Genomic DNA, 13,160 nt, shown 5'->3' with positions numbered 1-13,160 from the left:
ACACATTTCACTGAATGCAATGGAAAGGTGGCGCAGACGTATGGAGGGACAGTGCTAGCAGGGCGCGCCTCACCTTGCGCGGCAGCTTCTCGTAGGACTCGCGGTCCGTGTCGGGCAGCAGCGACAGCTTGGCCGCCCCCGCGCCGCCCCCCACCGCCGCCGCCCCCGCGCCGCCTCCGATGGACGCCCCGCCGCTGCCTCCGCCTCCGTCGCCTCCCAGCAGCGACAGCGCCGCCCTGGCGGTCACCTGTGGAACCACAACGTCGTTATTAGCCAACAGAGCAGCGTTGAGTAGGGCTGTAAACATAACGAGTAAATTTTCTACCATATCTGTTCAGAATTGTAGCTCCTCACCAGCGCCTTGTCTTCTAACCAAACTGCGTGCCTATGGAATATAAGAAATAAGAACTTTGAGGTTCGCCGATGACATTGTAATTCTGTCAGATACAGCAAAGGACTTGGAAGAGCAGTTGACCGGAATCGACAGTGTCTTGAAAGGAGGGTATAAGATGAACATCAACAAAAGCAAAACGAGGATAATGGAATGTAGTCGAGTTAAATCGGGTGATGCTGAGGGAATTAGATTAGGAAATGAGACACTTAAAGTAGTAAAGGAGTTTTGCTATTTCGGGAGCAAAATAACTGAAGATGGTCGAAGCAGAGAGGATATAAAATGTAGACTGGCAATGGCAAGGAAAGCGATTCTGAAGAAGAAAAATTTGTTAACATCGAGTATAGATTTAAATGTCAGGAAGTCGTTTCTCGAAGTATTTGTATGGAGTGTAGCCATGTATGGAAGTGAAACGTGGACGACAAATAGTTTAGACAAGAAGAGAATAGAAGCTTCCGGAATGTGGTGCTACAGAAGAATGCTGAAGATTAGATGGGTAGATCACATAACTAATGAGGAGGTATTGAATAGAACTGGGGAGAAGAGGCGCTTGTGGCGCAACTTCAGTAGAAGAAGGGATCGCTTGGTAGGACATGTTCTGAGGCATCAAGGGATCACAAATTTAGCGTTGGAGGGCAGCGTTGAGGGTAAAAACCGTAGAGGGAGACCAAGAGATGAATACACTAAGCAGATTCAGAAGGATGTAGGTTGCAGTAGGTACTGGGAGATGAAGAAGCTTGCACAGGATAGAGTAGCATCGAGAGCTGCATCAAAGCAGTCTCAGGACTGAAGACCACAACACATGGAATATCGCCTCAGTTGTGCGACTGGATTCGTGATTTCCTATCGGAAAGGTCACACTTCGTAGCAATAGACGGAAAGTCATCGAGTAAAACAGAAGTAATATCCGGCGTTCCCCAAGGAAGTGTTATAGGCCCTCTGTTCCTCCTGATCTATATTAACGACATAGAAGACAATCTGAGGAGCCTTCTTAGATTGTTTCCAGATGATGCTGTCATTCACCGTCTTGTGAAGTTATCAGGTGAGCAAAACGAATTACAAAACGATTTAGATATCTGTGTGGTGCGAAAAGTGGCAATTGACCCTGAATAAAGAAAAAGTGTGAAGTTATTCACATGAGTACTAAAAGAAATCAGCTAAATTTCGATTAAGTGATAAGTCACACAAAGCTGAAGGCTGTAAATTCGTCGAAATACTTAGGGATTACAATTACAAATAAGCTAAATTGGAACAGTAAGATAGATAATGTTGTGGGTAGAGCAAACCAAAGACTGCCATTTATTGGCAGAAACACTTAGAAGGTGCAACAGGCCTACTAAAGAGACTGCTTAAATCACGCTTGTCCGCCCTATTCTGGAGCATTGCTGTGCGGTGTGGGATCTGCATCAGGTGGGACTGACGGATGACATCGAAAAAGTTCACAGAAGGGCAGCCTGTTTTGTATTACCGCGAAACAGGGGAGATAGTGTCACAGACAGCCGGCCGGAGTGGCCGAGCGGTTCTAGGCGCTTCAGTCTGGAACCGCGCGACCGCTACGGTCGCAGGTTCGAATCCTGTGTGATGTCCTTAGGTTAGTTAGGTTTAAGTAGTTCTAAGTTCTAGGGGACTAATGACCTCAGATGTTAAGTCCCATAGTGCTCAGAGCCATTTGAACCATTTTAAGTGTCACAGACATGACACGTGAACTGGAGTGGCAATCATTAAAACAAAGGCTTTTTCCGTTGCGACGGGATCTTCTCATCAAATTTTAATCACCAGTTTTCTCCTCGGATTGCGAAAACATTCTGTTGGCACCCACCTACATAGGGAGAAATGGTCATCACGATAAAAGAGAAGCCCGCCGAAGTGACCGTGCGGTTACAGGCGCTGCAGTCTGGAACCGCAAGACCGCTGCGGTCGCAGGTTCGAATCCTGCCTCGGGCATGGATGTTTGTGATGTCCTTAGGTTAGTTAAGTTTAACTAGTTCTAAGTTTTAGGGGACTAATGACCTCAGCAGTTGAGTCCCATAGTGCTCAGAGCCATTTGAACCATTTGATAAAAGAGAAGTCAGGGCTCGCACAGAAAAATTTAAGTGTTTGTTTTTGCCGCGCGCCGTTCGACAGTGGAACGGTAGACAGCCAGCTCGAAGGCGGTTTATTGAACTCTCTGCCACGCACTTTATTGTGAATAGCAGAGTAATCACATATATGTAGATGTAGGTAACTGTCAACGAAGTATTCTTATGCGTTACTGGTGCGTGATCTACATCTATATTTACAGTGCCTTAAAAGAAGAGTATTCCGTATTTTGAAAAATGTACTAGGACCAAAAAAAAGAAAAAAATGTCCAGTAAACATGGGCTCTAAAATATGAGCGACATTCCATAAATAATACACAAGTTGGTATTACTGTCGATTGTTTGATGCAACAACAATGAGAAAATTACGTCAGATATAGCCGGGAGTTTGAAGGGAGAAGCACGTGCTATCGTTTTTTCGCGGTGTAGTGTAACACAAAATTGGCGAGAGGTAGAAACGGACCCTGCAGGAGTCTCTGGTACTGTGATTGTTGAAGAGGAGAGGTCGTACATCAAGATCGAAACATTACGCGGCAAAACCCGACAGAAGTCCCTAGTGAAGTTTGTAGTGAGTTTACAGTGCACCCTATAGTTCAATTCTTTTACCTTGGCAGCTCGCGCATGCCCGCCCAGACGCAGGAGATTGCTGCGTTGCCAGTTGTACGCGCCAAGAGAAGCAGCGCCATAGTATAGCATAGTTCGCAAACTTACGTTTAGGGGGGAGCGCGCAGTTTATGAAGTAAAGCCACCACGGCCGCATTAACCCTTTCGCTGCTGCAGTCACGTGCTCCCCGCATTCCACCCCGTGCGCGATTTTGCAATCATTGCACTGCTCGCCTGTGCAGACACACGGTGTTCCCACTGCTTTGACACACTTATCATTCGATTTCACAAAAACTATTTGGCCCAAAAATTAGATTTTTACACATCTTCTTGACTGGTACCTTCCCCCCCCCCCCCCCATAAATGACTTAATTTTGTTTCGACGTTCAACGCAGTTATTGTGCAGCATTAAATGTAGTAAACCATTGCACGAAATTTTGAATAGTTTGCAGAGGTAAAAGTCCATAGCGTATACTTTCTGTGTGGTCGATTTTAGTTGCCACAATGTTGAGAATGAAATATGGACAAGACACCTAAATTTCATATAAAATTTACTGTATAACAATATGCCATTTAATTTAAGTACCAGATAAGTGCCGTATGTAATATTGAGAAATATTCCGTCTTTCCTGACTGTAATAAAACTTTTATTTATACCAGAGTCCTTTCGTTTATTTCTAAAACGTTCTGATTAAAACAAAGTTGGCGAAGTACATAAAACTGAATTGTGGATGTAATAAAATATAGAAACTAAAATATATTGTCAGTAAGGCATAGCGCGCAAACAATTTGTGTTTGTCACAATGGACAGGAAATAGTTGCCAAAACATAGATCAGTCGACGAAAACATTCAATATGATGTTGCCGAAGCAGCGAATCAAAGAATTGCGTCAGACAATCAAGTAGCTCGGCAACGTACGAGCCGAAATTCTGCTCTAAATAATACTTTTAATACTGTCGCAAAAGAATATATCTCAATATGAATAGTAAAACAGCGGGTGCGGAAGAGAAGATATACAATCAAAACAGATAACTTGAATACTGTATGTGTGCCTTTTCATTGTTTTTAATTGCTGTGGAAAGAAATATTGGAGAACAAAATTAGAAAAACCGAAAACTTATTATGATTATAATGAAGAGACAAAGCACTAGAAATTTCAAAAAATTACATTCAAACGAATAAAATTCATGACATAAGACACTTCGATATTATTTTTAAATAAAGAAAATATTAAGCACCGAACAAGATTTGAACTCTGATCCCTTCGCTGAGCAACTATACACCTTAAACATTACGCTAACGTAGCTCGTCGTGCTATAGAACTTCTGGAGGACTCTAAAATATCACGCAAACTACCGACAAACACTGTTGGTATAACTATGGATTACTGACGTTTCGTCGAAGTACAATAGAAAATAAACAATTACCGCCGTTCTTTATTGCGAAAAAGCGGTATGTGAGAATGATACAAACACCTTTCCTTGCTATTGCCTGAATTAGATGATGTTCTCTGTAGTTGAGAACGAAACGTCTGGGAGAAGAAGTTCTACAGATCGACCACGGCAACTTAGCCCGGAAGAGTTTACTGATAAAGGCTTATTGCTTGTTTGGTTTAATTAATTAATAGGATATGAAGCAACTGGTAAAAAGAATGTTTTTTCCAAACTTTCTATAAAAGAAAGTCTGCTATCAAGACATTGCTTTTGTTCAAATACTTTATTAATGGCTGAACATTTCTAAAACTGAAGACACTCGTCCGTGCTCTGCACTGCAATCGAGCTCTGGCAACGTCGTTCTCTGTTCATTGGCTGACTGTGTTCTGTGACGTCAGATGCGCAGAACGAACCTAAACTCGGCCGCCGTTGTAAATGACGCGCACTATAGTACAGTATCACGTTGGGTTACTCGCATTCGTGTTGGTCTTGTGAGCGTAGACAATAACCCAAGTCCTTTCTGCCACCTCTCAAACTATGCAACATACTTTCAACACCCTGTGCGTATGAAAATCATTATACACTACTGGCCATTAAAATTGCTACACCAGGAAGAAATGCAGATGATAAACGGGTATTCATTGGACAAGTATATTATACTAGAACTGACATGTGATTACATATTCACGCAATTTGGGTGCATAGATCCTGACAAATCAGTACCCAGAAGAACAACCTCTGGTCGTAATAACGTTCTTGATACGCTTGAGCATTAAGTCAGACAGAGCTCGGATGGCGTGTACAGGTACAGCTGCCCATGCAGCTTCAACACGGTACCACAGTTCATCGAGAGTAGTGACTGGCGTATTGTGACGAGCCAGTTCCTCGGCCACCATTGACCAGGCGTTTTCAGTTGGTGAGAGATGTGGAGAATGTGCTGGCCAGGACAGCAGTCGAACATTTTCTGTATCCAGAAAGCCCCGTACAGGACCTGCAACATGCAGTCGTGCATTATCCTGCTGAAATGTAGGGTTTAGCAGGGATCGAATGAAGGGTGTACAGCCACGGGTCATAAAACATCTGGAACGTAACGTCCACTGTTCAAAATTCCGTCAATGCGAACAAGATGTGGCCGAGACGCGTAACCAATGGCACCCCATACGATCACGCCGGGTGATACGCCAGTATAGCGATGAGGAATACACGCTTCCAATGAGCGTTCACCGCGATGTCGCCAAACACGGATGCGACCATCATGATGCTATAAACAGAATCTGGATTCATCCGAAAAAATGACGTTTTGCCATTCGTGCACGCAGCTTCATCGTTTAGTACACCATCGCAGGCGCTCCTGTCTGTGATGCAGCGTCAAGAGTAACCGCAGCCATGGTCTCCGAGCTGATAGTCCATGCTGCTGCAAACGCAGTCGAGCTGTTCGTGCAGATGGTTGTCGTCTTGCAAACGTCCCCATCTGTTGGCTCAGGGATCGAGACGTGGCTGCACGATCCGTTACAGCCGTGCGGATAAGATGCCTGTCATGTCGACTGCTAGTGATACGAGGCCGTTGAGATCCAGTACGGCGTTCCGTATTACCCTCCTGAACCCACCGATTCCATATTCTGCTAACAGTCATTGGATCTCGATCAACGCGAGCAGCAATGTCGCGATACGATAAGCCGCAATCGCGATAGGCTACAATCCGACCTTTATCAAAGTCGGAAAAGTGATGGGACGCATTTCGCCTCCTTACACGAGGCATTACAACAACGTTTCACCAGGCAACGCCGGTCGACTGCTGTTTGTGTATGAGAAATCAGATGGAAACTTCCCTCATGTGAGCACGTTGTAGGTGTCGCCACCGGCGCCAACCTTGTGTGAATGCTCTGAAAAGCTAATCATTTGCATATCACAGCATCCTCTTCCTGTCGGTTAAATTTCGCGTCTGTAGCACGTCATCTTCGTGGTGTAGCAATTTTAATGGCCAGTAGTGTATTTAAGAGTGTTCCACATTTCCTAAACAAATGGATCTATTTTTAACAAACTTGGTACGCATATCACTTACCATCTGGTAACAAATGCTATGGGGGTTTGAACCACATACTTCCCATACAGGTGCAGGTGAAAACGATATAAAATAGAAAGATAACTCAGGACATCTCTAGCAACTGCAAGCAAATGTTCTATATACATGACTCATTATTTTTAGAAAAAAAACTGTGCAGATTTCAAACACCCACAGGGGAGAGGTTGGGGATGATCAGCCGCAACACGTAAAAATATTCCACAACGATCGATGTCCAATGTTAGTACTGAATCCATAGTGCTAGTTTGTCGAAAATTGACGGTCTGATCCCTTGGTTGTATACAAAATACGGGTTGACTCTTACATTGAAGATAACAGCAACCAGCCACTTTTTACAATGCTACTCATTTACTGAAATAGCGCCCTTACCGGTTTCGAACAGACAGCTTCACCTTTAGTCGGCTAGTTCACGTTAAGATATATTTTACATTAGCTTTCGCCTTTTGTTTTCCCAACTGATGAAATTTCCGTGCGGTGGTGGTGTCGATGAAGCATGCGCGCCGTTATCTTCTAGTGCAGAGTGCTTGCAATTTTACAGCAGCGAAAACTGTATGACGCACTTTGTTAAGTGTATGTATGCAAATAATCTAAATACATACGTCCATGTGGTGAAACTTCTCAGTGTGTGAGTGGTGCATGAGATTATGTGCATACGTATAAATAAAAAAGTGCATCATTCAGTTTTCGCTGCCGCAAGATAGCAAGCACTTTGCATGTTTCATAGGCACCACCACCCCACGGAAATTTCATCAGTTGGGAAAGGAATAGGCGAAAGCTAGTGTAAACTAATGTGGACTAGCCGCCTGAAGATGAACCTGTCGGTTCGAATCCGGTACCGACACTGTTTAAATAAATAAACAGCATTGTAAAAAGTGGCTCGTTGCTCTTATCCTCTATGTAAGAGTCAACCTATTCAAGGTTGATTCACGAAAATATGCAAATATTTTAATATGTAATTCTAAAAGTAAAATTAACGAAAAAAGATCATACACTCCTGGAAATTGAAATAAGAACACCGTGAATTCATTGTCCCAGGAAGGGGAAACTTTATTGACACATTCCTGGGGTCAGATACATCACATGATCACACTGACAGAACCACAGGCACATAGACACAGGCAACAGAGCATGCACAATGTCGGCACTAGTACAGTGTATATCCACCTTTCGCAGCAATGCAGGCTGCTATTCTCCCATGGAGACGATCGTAGAGATGCTGGATGTAGTCCTGTGGAACGGCTTGCCATGCCATTTCCACCTGGCGCCTCAGTTGGACCAGCGTTCGTGCTGGACGTGCAGACCGCGTGAGACGACGCTTCATCCAGTCCCAAACATGCTCAATGGGGGACAGATCCGGAGATCTTGCTGGCCAGGGTAGTTGACTTACACCTTCTAGAGCACGTTGGGTGGCACGGGATACATGCGGACGTGCATTGTCCTGTTGGAACAGCAAGTTCCCTTGCCGGTCTAGGAATGGTAGAACGATGGGTTCGATGGCGGTTTGGATGTACCGTGCACTATTCAGTGTCCCCTCCACGATCACCAGTGGTGTACGGCCAGTGTAGGAGATCGCTCCCCACACCATGATGCCGGGTGTTGGCCCTGTGTGCCTCGGTCGTATGCAGTCCTGATTGTGGCGCTCACCTGCACGGCGCCAAACACGCATACGACCATCATTGGCACCAAGGCAGAAGCGACTCTCATCGCTGAAGACGACACGTCTCCATTCGTCCCTCCATTCACGCCTGTCGCGACACCACTGGAGGCGGGCTGCACGATGTTGGGGCGTGAGCGGAAGACGGCCTAACGGTGTGCGGGACCGTAGCCCAGCTTCATGGAGACGGTTGCGAATGGTCCTCGCCGATACCCCAGGAGCAACAGTGTCCCTAATTTGCTGGGAAGTGGCGGTGCGGTCCCCTACGGCACTGCGTAGGATCCTACGGTCTTGGCGTGCATCCGTGCGTCGCTGCGGTCCGGTCCCAGGTCGACGGGCACGTGCACCTTCCGCCGACCACTGGCGACAACATCGATGTACTGTGGAGACCTCACGCCCCACGTGTTGAGCAATTCGGCGGTACGTCCACCCGGCCTCCCGCATGCCCACTATACGCCCTCGCTCAAAGTCCGTCAACTGCACATACGGTTCACGTCCACGCTGTCGCGGTATGCTACCAGTGTTAAAGACTGCGATGGAGCTCCGTATGCCACGGCAAACTGGCTGACACTGACGGCGGCGGTGCACAAATGCTGCGCAGCTAGCGCCATTCGACGGCCAACACCGCGGTTCCTGGTGTGTCCGCTGTGCCGTGCGTGTGATCATTGCTTGTACAGCCCTCTCGCAGTGTCCGGAGCAAGTATGGTGGGTCTGACACACCGGTGTCAATGTGTTCTTTTTTCCATTTCCAGGAGTGTATATTTATTTATGCATTTATTTTAGCTGGCAAGATTAGGGCCTTCAGGCCCTCTCTTACACCTAACCAGGCATACTCAGATTTCTACAGAACATTAAGGACATATAAGGTGTTATACAGTATTAATGTTAAAGAAAAGAAAATAGAGATTAGAACAGTAGTACAATGATAATTATAACAATCAAAAAATAATTATAACAATCAAGAATAATAATAATAATAATAATATAATGACTATGTATATGAAAGTAAACATATTTTTCTTTTATGAATGTCAGTCCTATTGCTAGTTGGGAATTTTCTCGTTGTGTTCTTGCAGCTTGTGAGTTATTCTCATCGAGCAGAGACGTAAGACGATAGAATGGGGTGAAAGAGATATAGAAGAGGTAGACAGGTTAGAGGAAGAGAAAGAGAATGGTAAAATTCGAAGCTATGATGTAGAGGAGAAAGAAAGAGATGAGGGGGGCACAACAATGGTGGCTATACCGTCCCTAATATGTAAGTCTTGAGTTCCCTTTTGAATGTTGAGTGGTTATGGATAAGACGCAGATCACAGGGGAGCGCGTTCCATAGTCGTATGGCTGAGATGGAGAATGACACGGAGAAAGATTTTGTGTTATGTAAAGGTACAGCCAAGATGCTAGATGTATCCGATCTGGTATTGCCGTTGTGGAATGATGATAGGTGTTTAATGTGAGAAGATAAGTATTGGGGGCACCAGTGACTAAGAAATGGATGAAGTAAGCCCATCATGTGGAGATCGCGTACCTTATGTGGGCATATCCAACCTAGCTGGGAGTATGAAGGACTGATATGGTCATACAACCGTATGTTGCATACGTATCTAACGCAAGCATTCATCACTAGCTCGAGGCATCTCGAATTTCGCTGTTTGAACCATGCTGAACTACATCACAATAGTAAAGATTAGGCAAGACCAGTGTTTGGATTAATTTTTGTTTAACATGGGTTGGAAATATATTTCTAAATTTTTGGATTGCATGTAGGGAGGAGAGCGATTTCCGGCAAGCTGTGACTGTTTGTTCTTTCCAGTTTAGGTGTTCATCCAAGATTATTCCAAGGTCTTTTACTGTTTTTTGGTATGGTAGTTGGGTACCATTGAGGAGTATTTGAGGGACTGTTTCGCGAAAGTACCGGCTGATTAACTTTGGATGAGATATAAGAATGACCTGGGATTTCTTGGGGTTTAGTTTCAGACCTAGGTTCTGTGACCATCGAGAAACAGAGCAAAGATCTGCGTTCATACTCGCTACTGCGTCAGCAATGTTCTTGGGGCTTGCACTTATGTACAGTTGGATGTCGTCGGCATATAGATGGTAGTTGCATAGGTCCGCAAATGTTTAGTTACAGAGTTACGACTAATAAAAGATTTTTCCTGAAATTTAGCAACTTCGCTAATATGAAGCCATCGCAAAACTTTACGATGTTAAAGCAAAGCTCAATTTGGTCTGGTTAATCTAATGAAACATGTCCCAGACCTGTATCTGCAGTATTTTTCCAACACGTCCAGAGAAGCAAAGATTATTACACAAGTAAATTTGTTTACTTTCCATTAAGAATGTAGAAACTTTTGTCGTTGTCGGCAACCGCTAGTGAGTTGTTTCAGTCGTCCCCAACCTGGGGAACATAATGACAACAGTGTATTTAAGTGAAACCACATAGTAACTGTTGTAGTTTGTAGATTGTTTATGGAATAGGGATGCCTTTCAAATTTACGACAGAGGAATACTCCGATATGGTGTTTGTTTATGGCAAATGTGATGGTAATGCTACGGCTGCAGTTTACGAATAACGCGTATGTTATCCATCTCGGAGGATTCCGAATGCACGAACCATTACTGGAGTATTTCGAATGTTACGGGAGACAGGTTCTCTACCTAACGTTCACGATCAGTACGAGCGCTCTATGCGTGAAGACGATGATGAGGGTATTATGGATGCAGCTCAACATAACCCGGGTACCAGTACACGACTTATCTCTCAGCGATTAGGTTTTTCACAGTCTAAGATATGGTGTAGATTGAAGTACAATAATCTGTAGCCTTACCATAAAAAAAGCGCATCATTTACATCCGGGAGATCTTGCCCTTTGCTTGGAGTTGTGCAACTGGTTAAATATTAATCAGCGGTTACACAAATACATTTTATTTAATGATGGGGCACAGTTTACTCGAGACGGTATAAACAATTTACATAGCGAGCATCTACGGTCTGAAGCAAACCCACATGCAACAGTGGAACACAATTTCCACCAGCTATTTAGCATAAATGTGTGGTGCGGTATAATCAACACACAATTTATTGGACCATTCACTTACCCAGGACGTCTAACTAGCGAGACGTACTTACAGTTCCTTCGAGACGAAATGCCCCGCTTTCTCGAGGATGTTCCACTCGCTACGCGACTGCAAATGTATTGTCAACATGACGGCGCGCCTCCAAATTTCACCAACGCCGTTACTACACATTTAAATGAACTTTTTCCCCAGAAATGGGTTGGTCGTGGTGCTACACGTCTGTGGCCACCCAGACCGCCCGATTTAACACCAATGGATTTTTGTGTTTGCGGATAGATGAAAGACACAATTCATTAGGACAAAATCAATACACATGAGGCATTACTTGCTCGCATTATGATTGCAACAGACGGAATTAAGAAAAACCCTGTGAAACTGAAACGAGCAACGAAATCTGTTCATACACGTGCAGCTAAATGCACTGAACTCGGTGGAGACATTTTTGAATATTGATTGTGAATGTATTGTGAAATTATATGTACGAGGGCCGTTCAGAAAGTAACCTCTGGTTGATTTAAAAAAATACACCAAGTTAAATAAAAATATTTTAATATATACATCTTACAACTACATCTTTGCACTATTTTTCTACATAGTCTCCATAGCGATTGAGGCACTTATCGTATCTCTTCACAAGCTTTGAAATTCCTTCTGCATAAAAATCACCCGCTTGTGCCTGGAGCCAGCCTGTGACCGCATCTTTGAGCTCTTCGTCGTCATCAAACCGCTGTGACCCGAGCCATTTCTTCAAATGCATGAAGAGGTGATAATCACTTGGCGCCAGGTCTGGGCTGTAAGGTGGATGGTTGATAACGTCCCACTTGAAGGACTCAAGAAGGGCCGTTGTTCTGCGAGCAGAGTGAGGACGGGCGTTATCGTGCAAAAAAACGATACCGGAAGTCAGCATACCACGGCGTTTGTTCTGTATAGCCCGTCGTAACTTTTTTATTGTTTCACAGTACACGTCTTGATTAATGGTCGTACCACGTTCCATGAATTCAACCAACAACACCCCTTTGGCATCCCAAAACACCGTTGCCATCAGTTTTCTGGCAGAAAAATCTTGCGAGGCTTTTCTGAGTTTTGTGGTGGTCGGTAAGAATTTTGGGCACCCATCGTGCACAGAACTTACGGTAACCCAATCTTGCTGTCACTATCTCGTACAAGAGAGTCTTAGAAATCTGTGAAAAACCAGTAGACAACTCCGACATTGAGAAACGTCGATTTTCACGAACTTTTGCATCAACTGTCTGAACGAGTTCGTCAGTCACCAATGATGGTCTACCACTCCTCTCTTCATCATGAACGTTTTCTCGTCCACTTTTAAATAAACGTACCCATTCACGGACAACTCCTTCACTCATAACTCTTGGTCCATACACGGCACAAAGCTCATGATGAATAGCTGCTGCAGAATATCCTTTGGCTGTAAAAAACCTTATGACAGCACGCACTTCACATTTGGCGGGGTTTTCTATTGCAGCACACATTTCAAACTGCCACAAAAACTAAACTAGCGCAGGTACGACGTTCACTCGACCACGGCTTGATGCCGACTGACCTGTTGAGTGCGTGAACGCACAGATGGCGTCGCTACTCCCCCCACAACCCGCACTGTGACCAATCGGAGGTTACTTTCTGAACCGCCCTCGTACATTGTACAACTTTATTAACACTAAGCTTTGTTTTTCCCGGTTTGACTTGAATTCACGTGTGCTATGGTGTTAATAAAAGCAGATTATATGAGACATTGATACAGTTTCAATTAACTTTATTATCACCATTTTTCCAAAATCAAATTCTCTATAACTTCTGCTGAAAACTTTGTGCAATTGTCTGGAA

The 13,160-nt window shown here is 44.3% G+C and overlaps 1 protein-coding gene across 1 annotated transcript in view; it reads right to left on the bottom strand.

Annotated features, from left to right (window-relative positions):
- Window positions 1-13,160, bottom strand: part of LOC124554176 (alpha-mannosidase 2) — a 792,511-nt gene that overhangs the window by 203,716 nt on the left and 575,635 nt on the right. The window contains exon 9 of the mRNA XM_047128249.1: window positions 74-247. Within this exon, the coding sequence (XP_046984205.1) occupies window positions 74-247 (174 nt within the window). The remainder of the gene's footprint in view (window positions 1-73; window positions 248-13,160) is intronic.

The sequence above is a fragment of the Schistocerca americana genome, chromosome 11 (genome assembly GCF_021461395.2).
Source record: "Schistocerca americana isolate TAMUIC-IGC-003095 chromosome 11, iqSchAmer2.1, whole genome shotgun sequence".
Lineage (NCBI taxonomy): Eukaryota > Metazoa > Arthropoda > Insecta > Orthoptera > Acrididae > Schistocerca > Schistocerca americana.
Note: the sequence above shows the minus strand (reverse complement) of the source record. Positions and strands in the feature narration are given on the sequence as shown.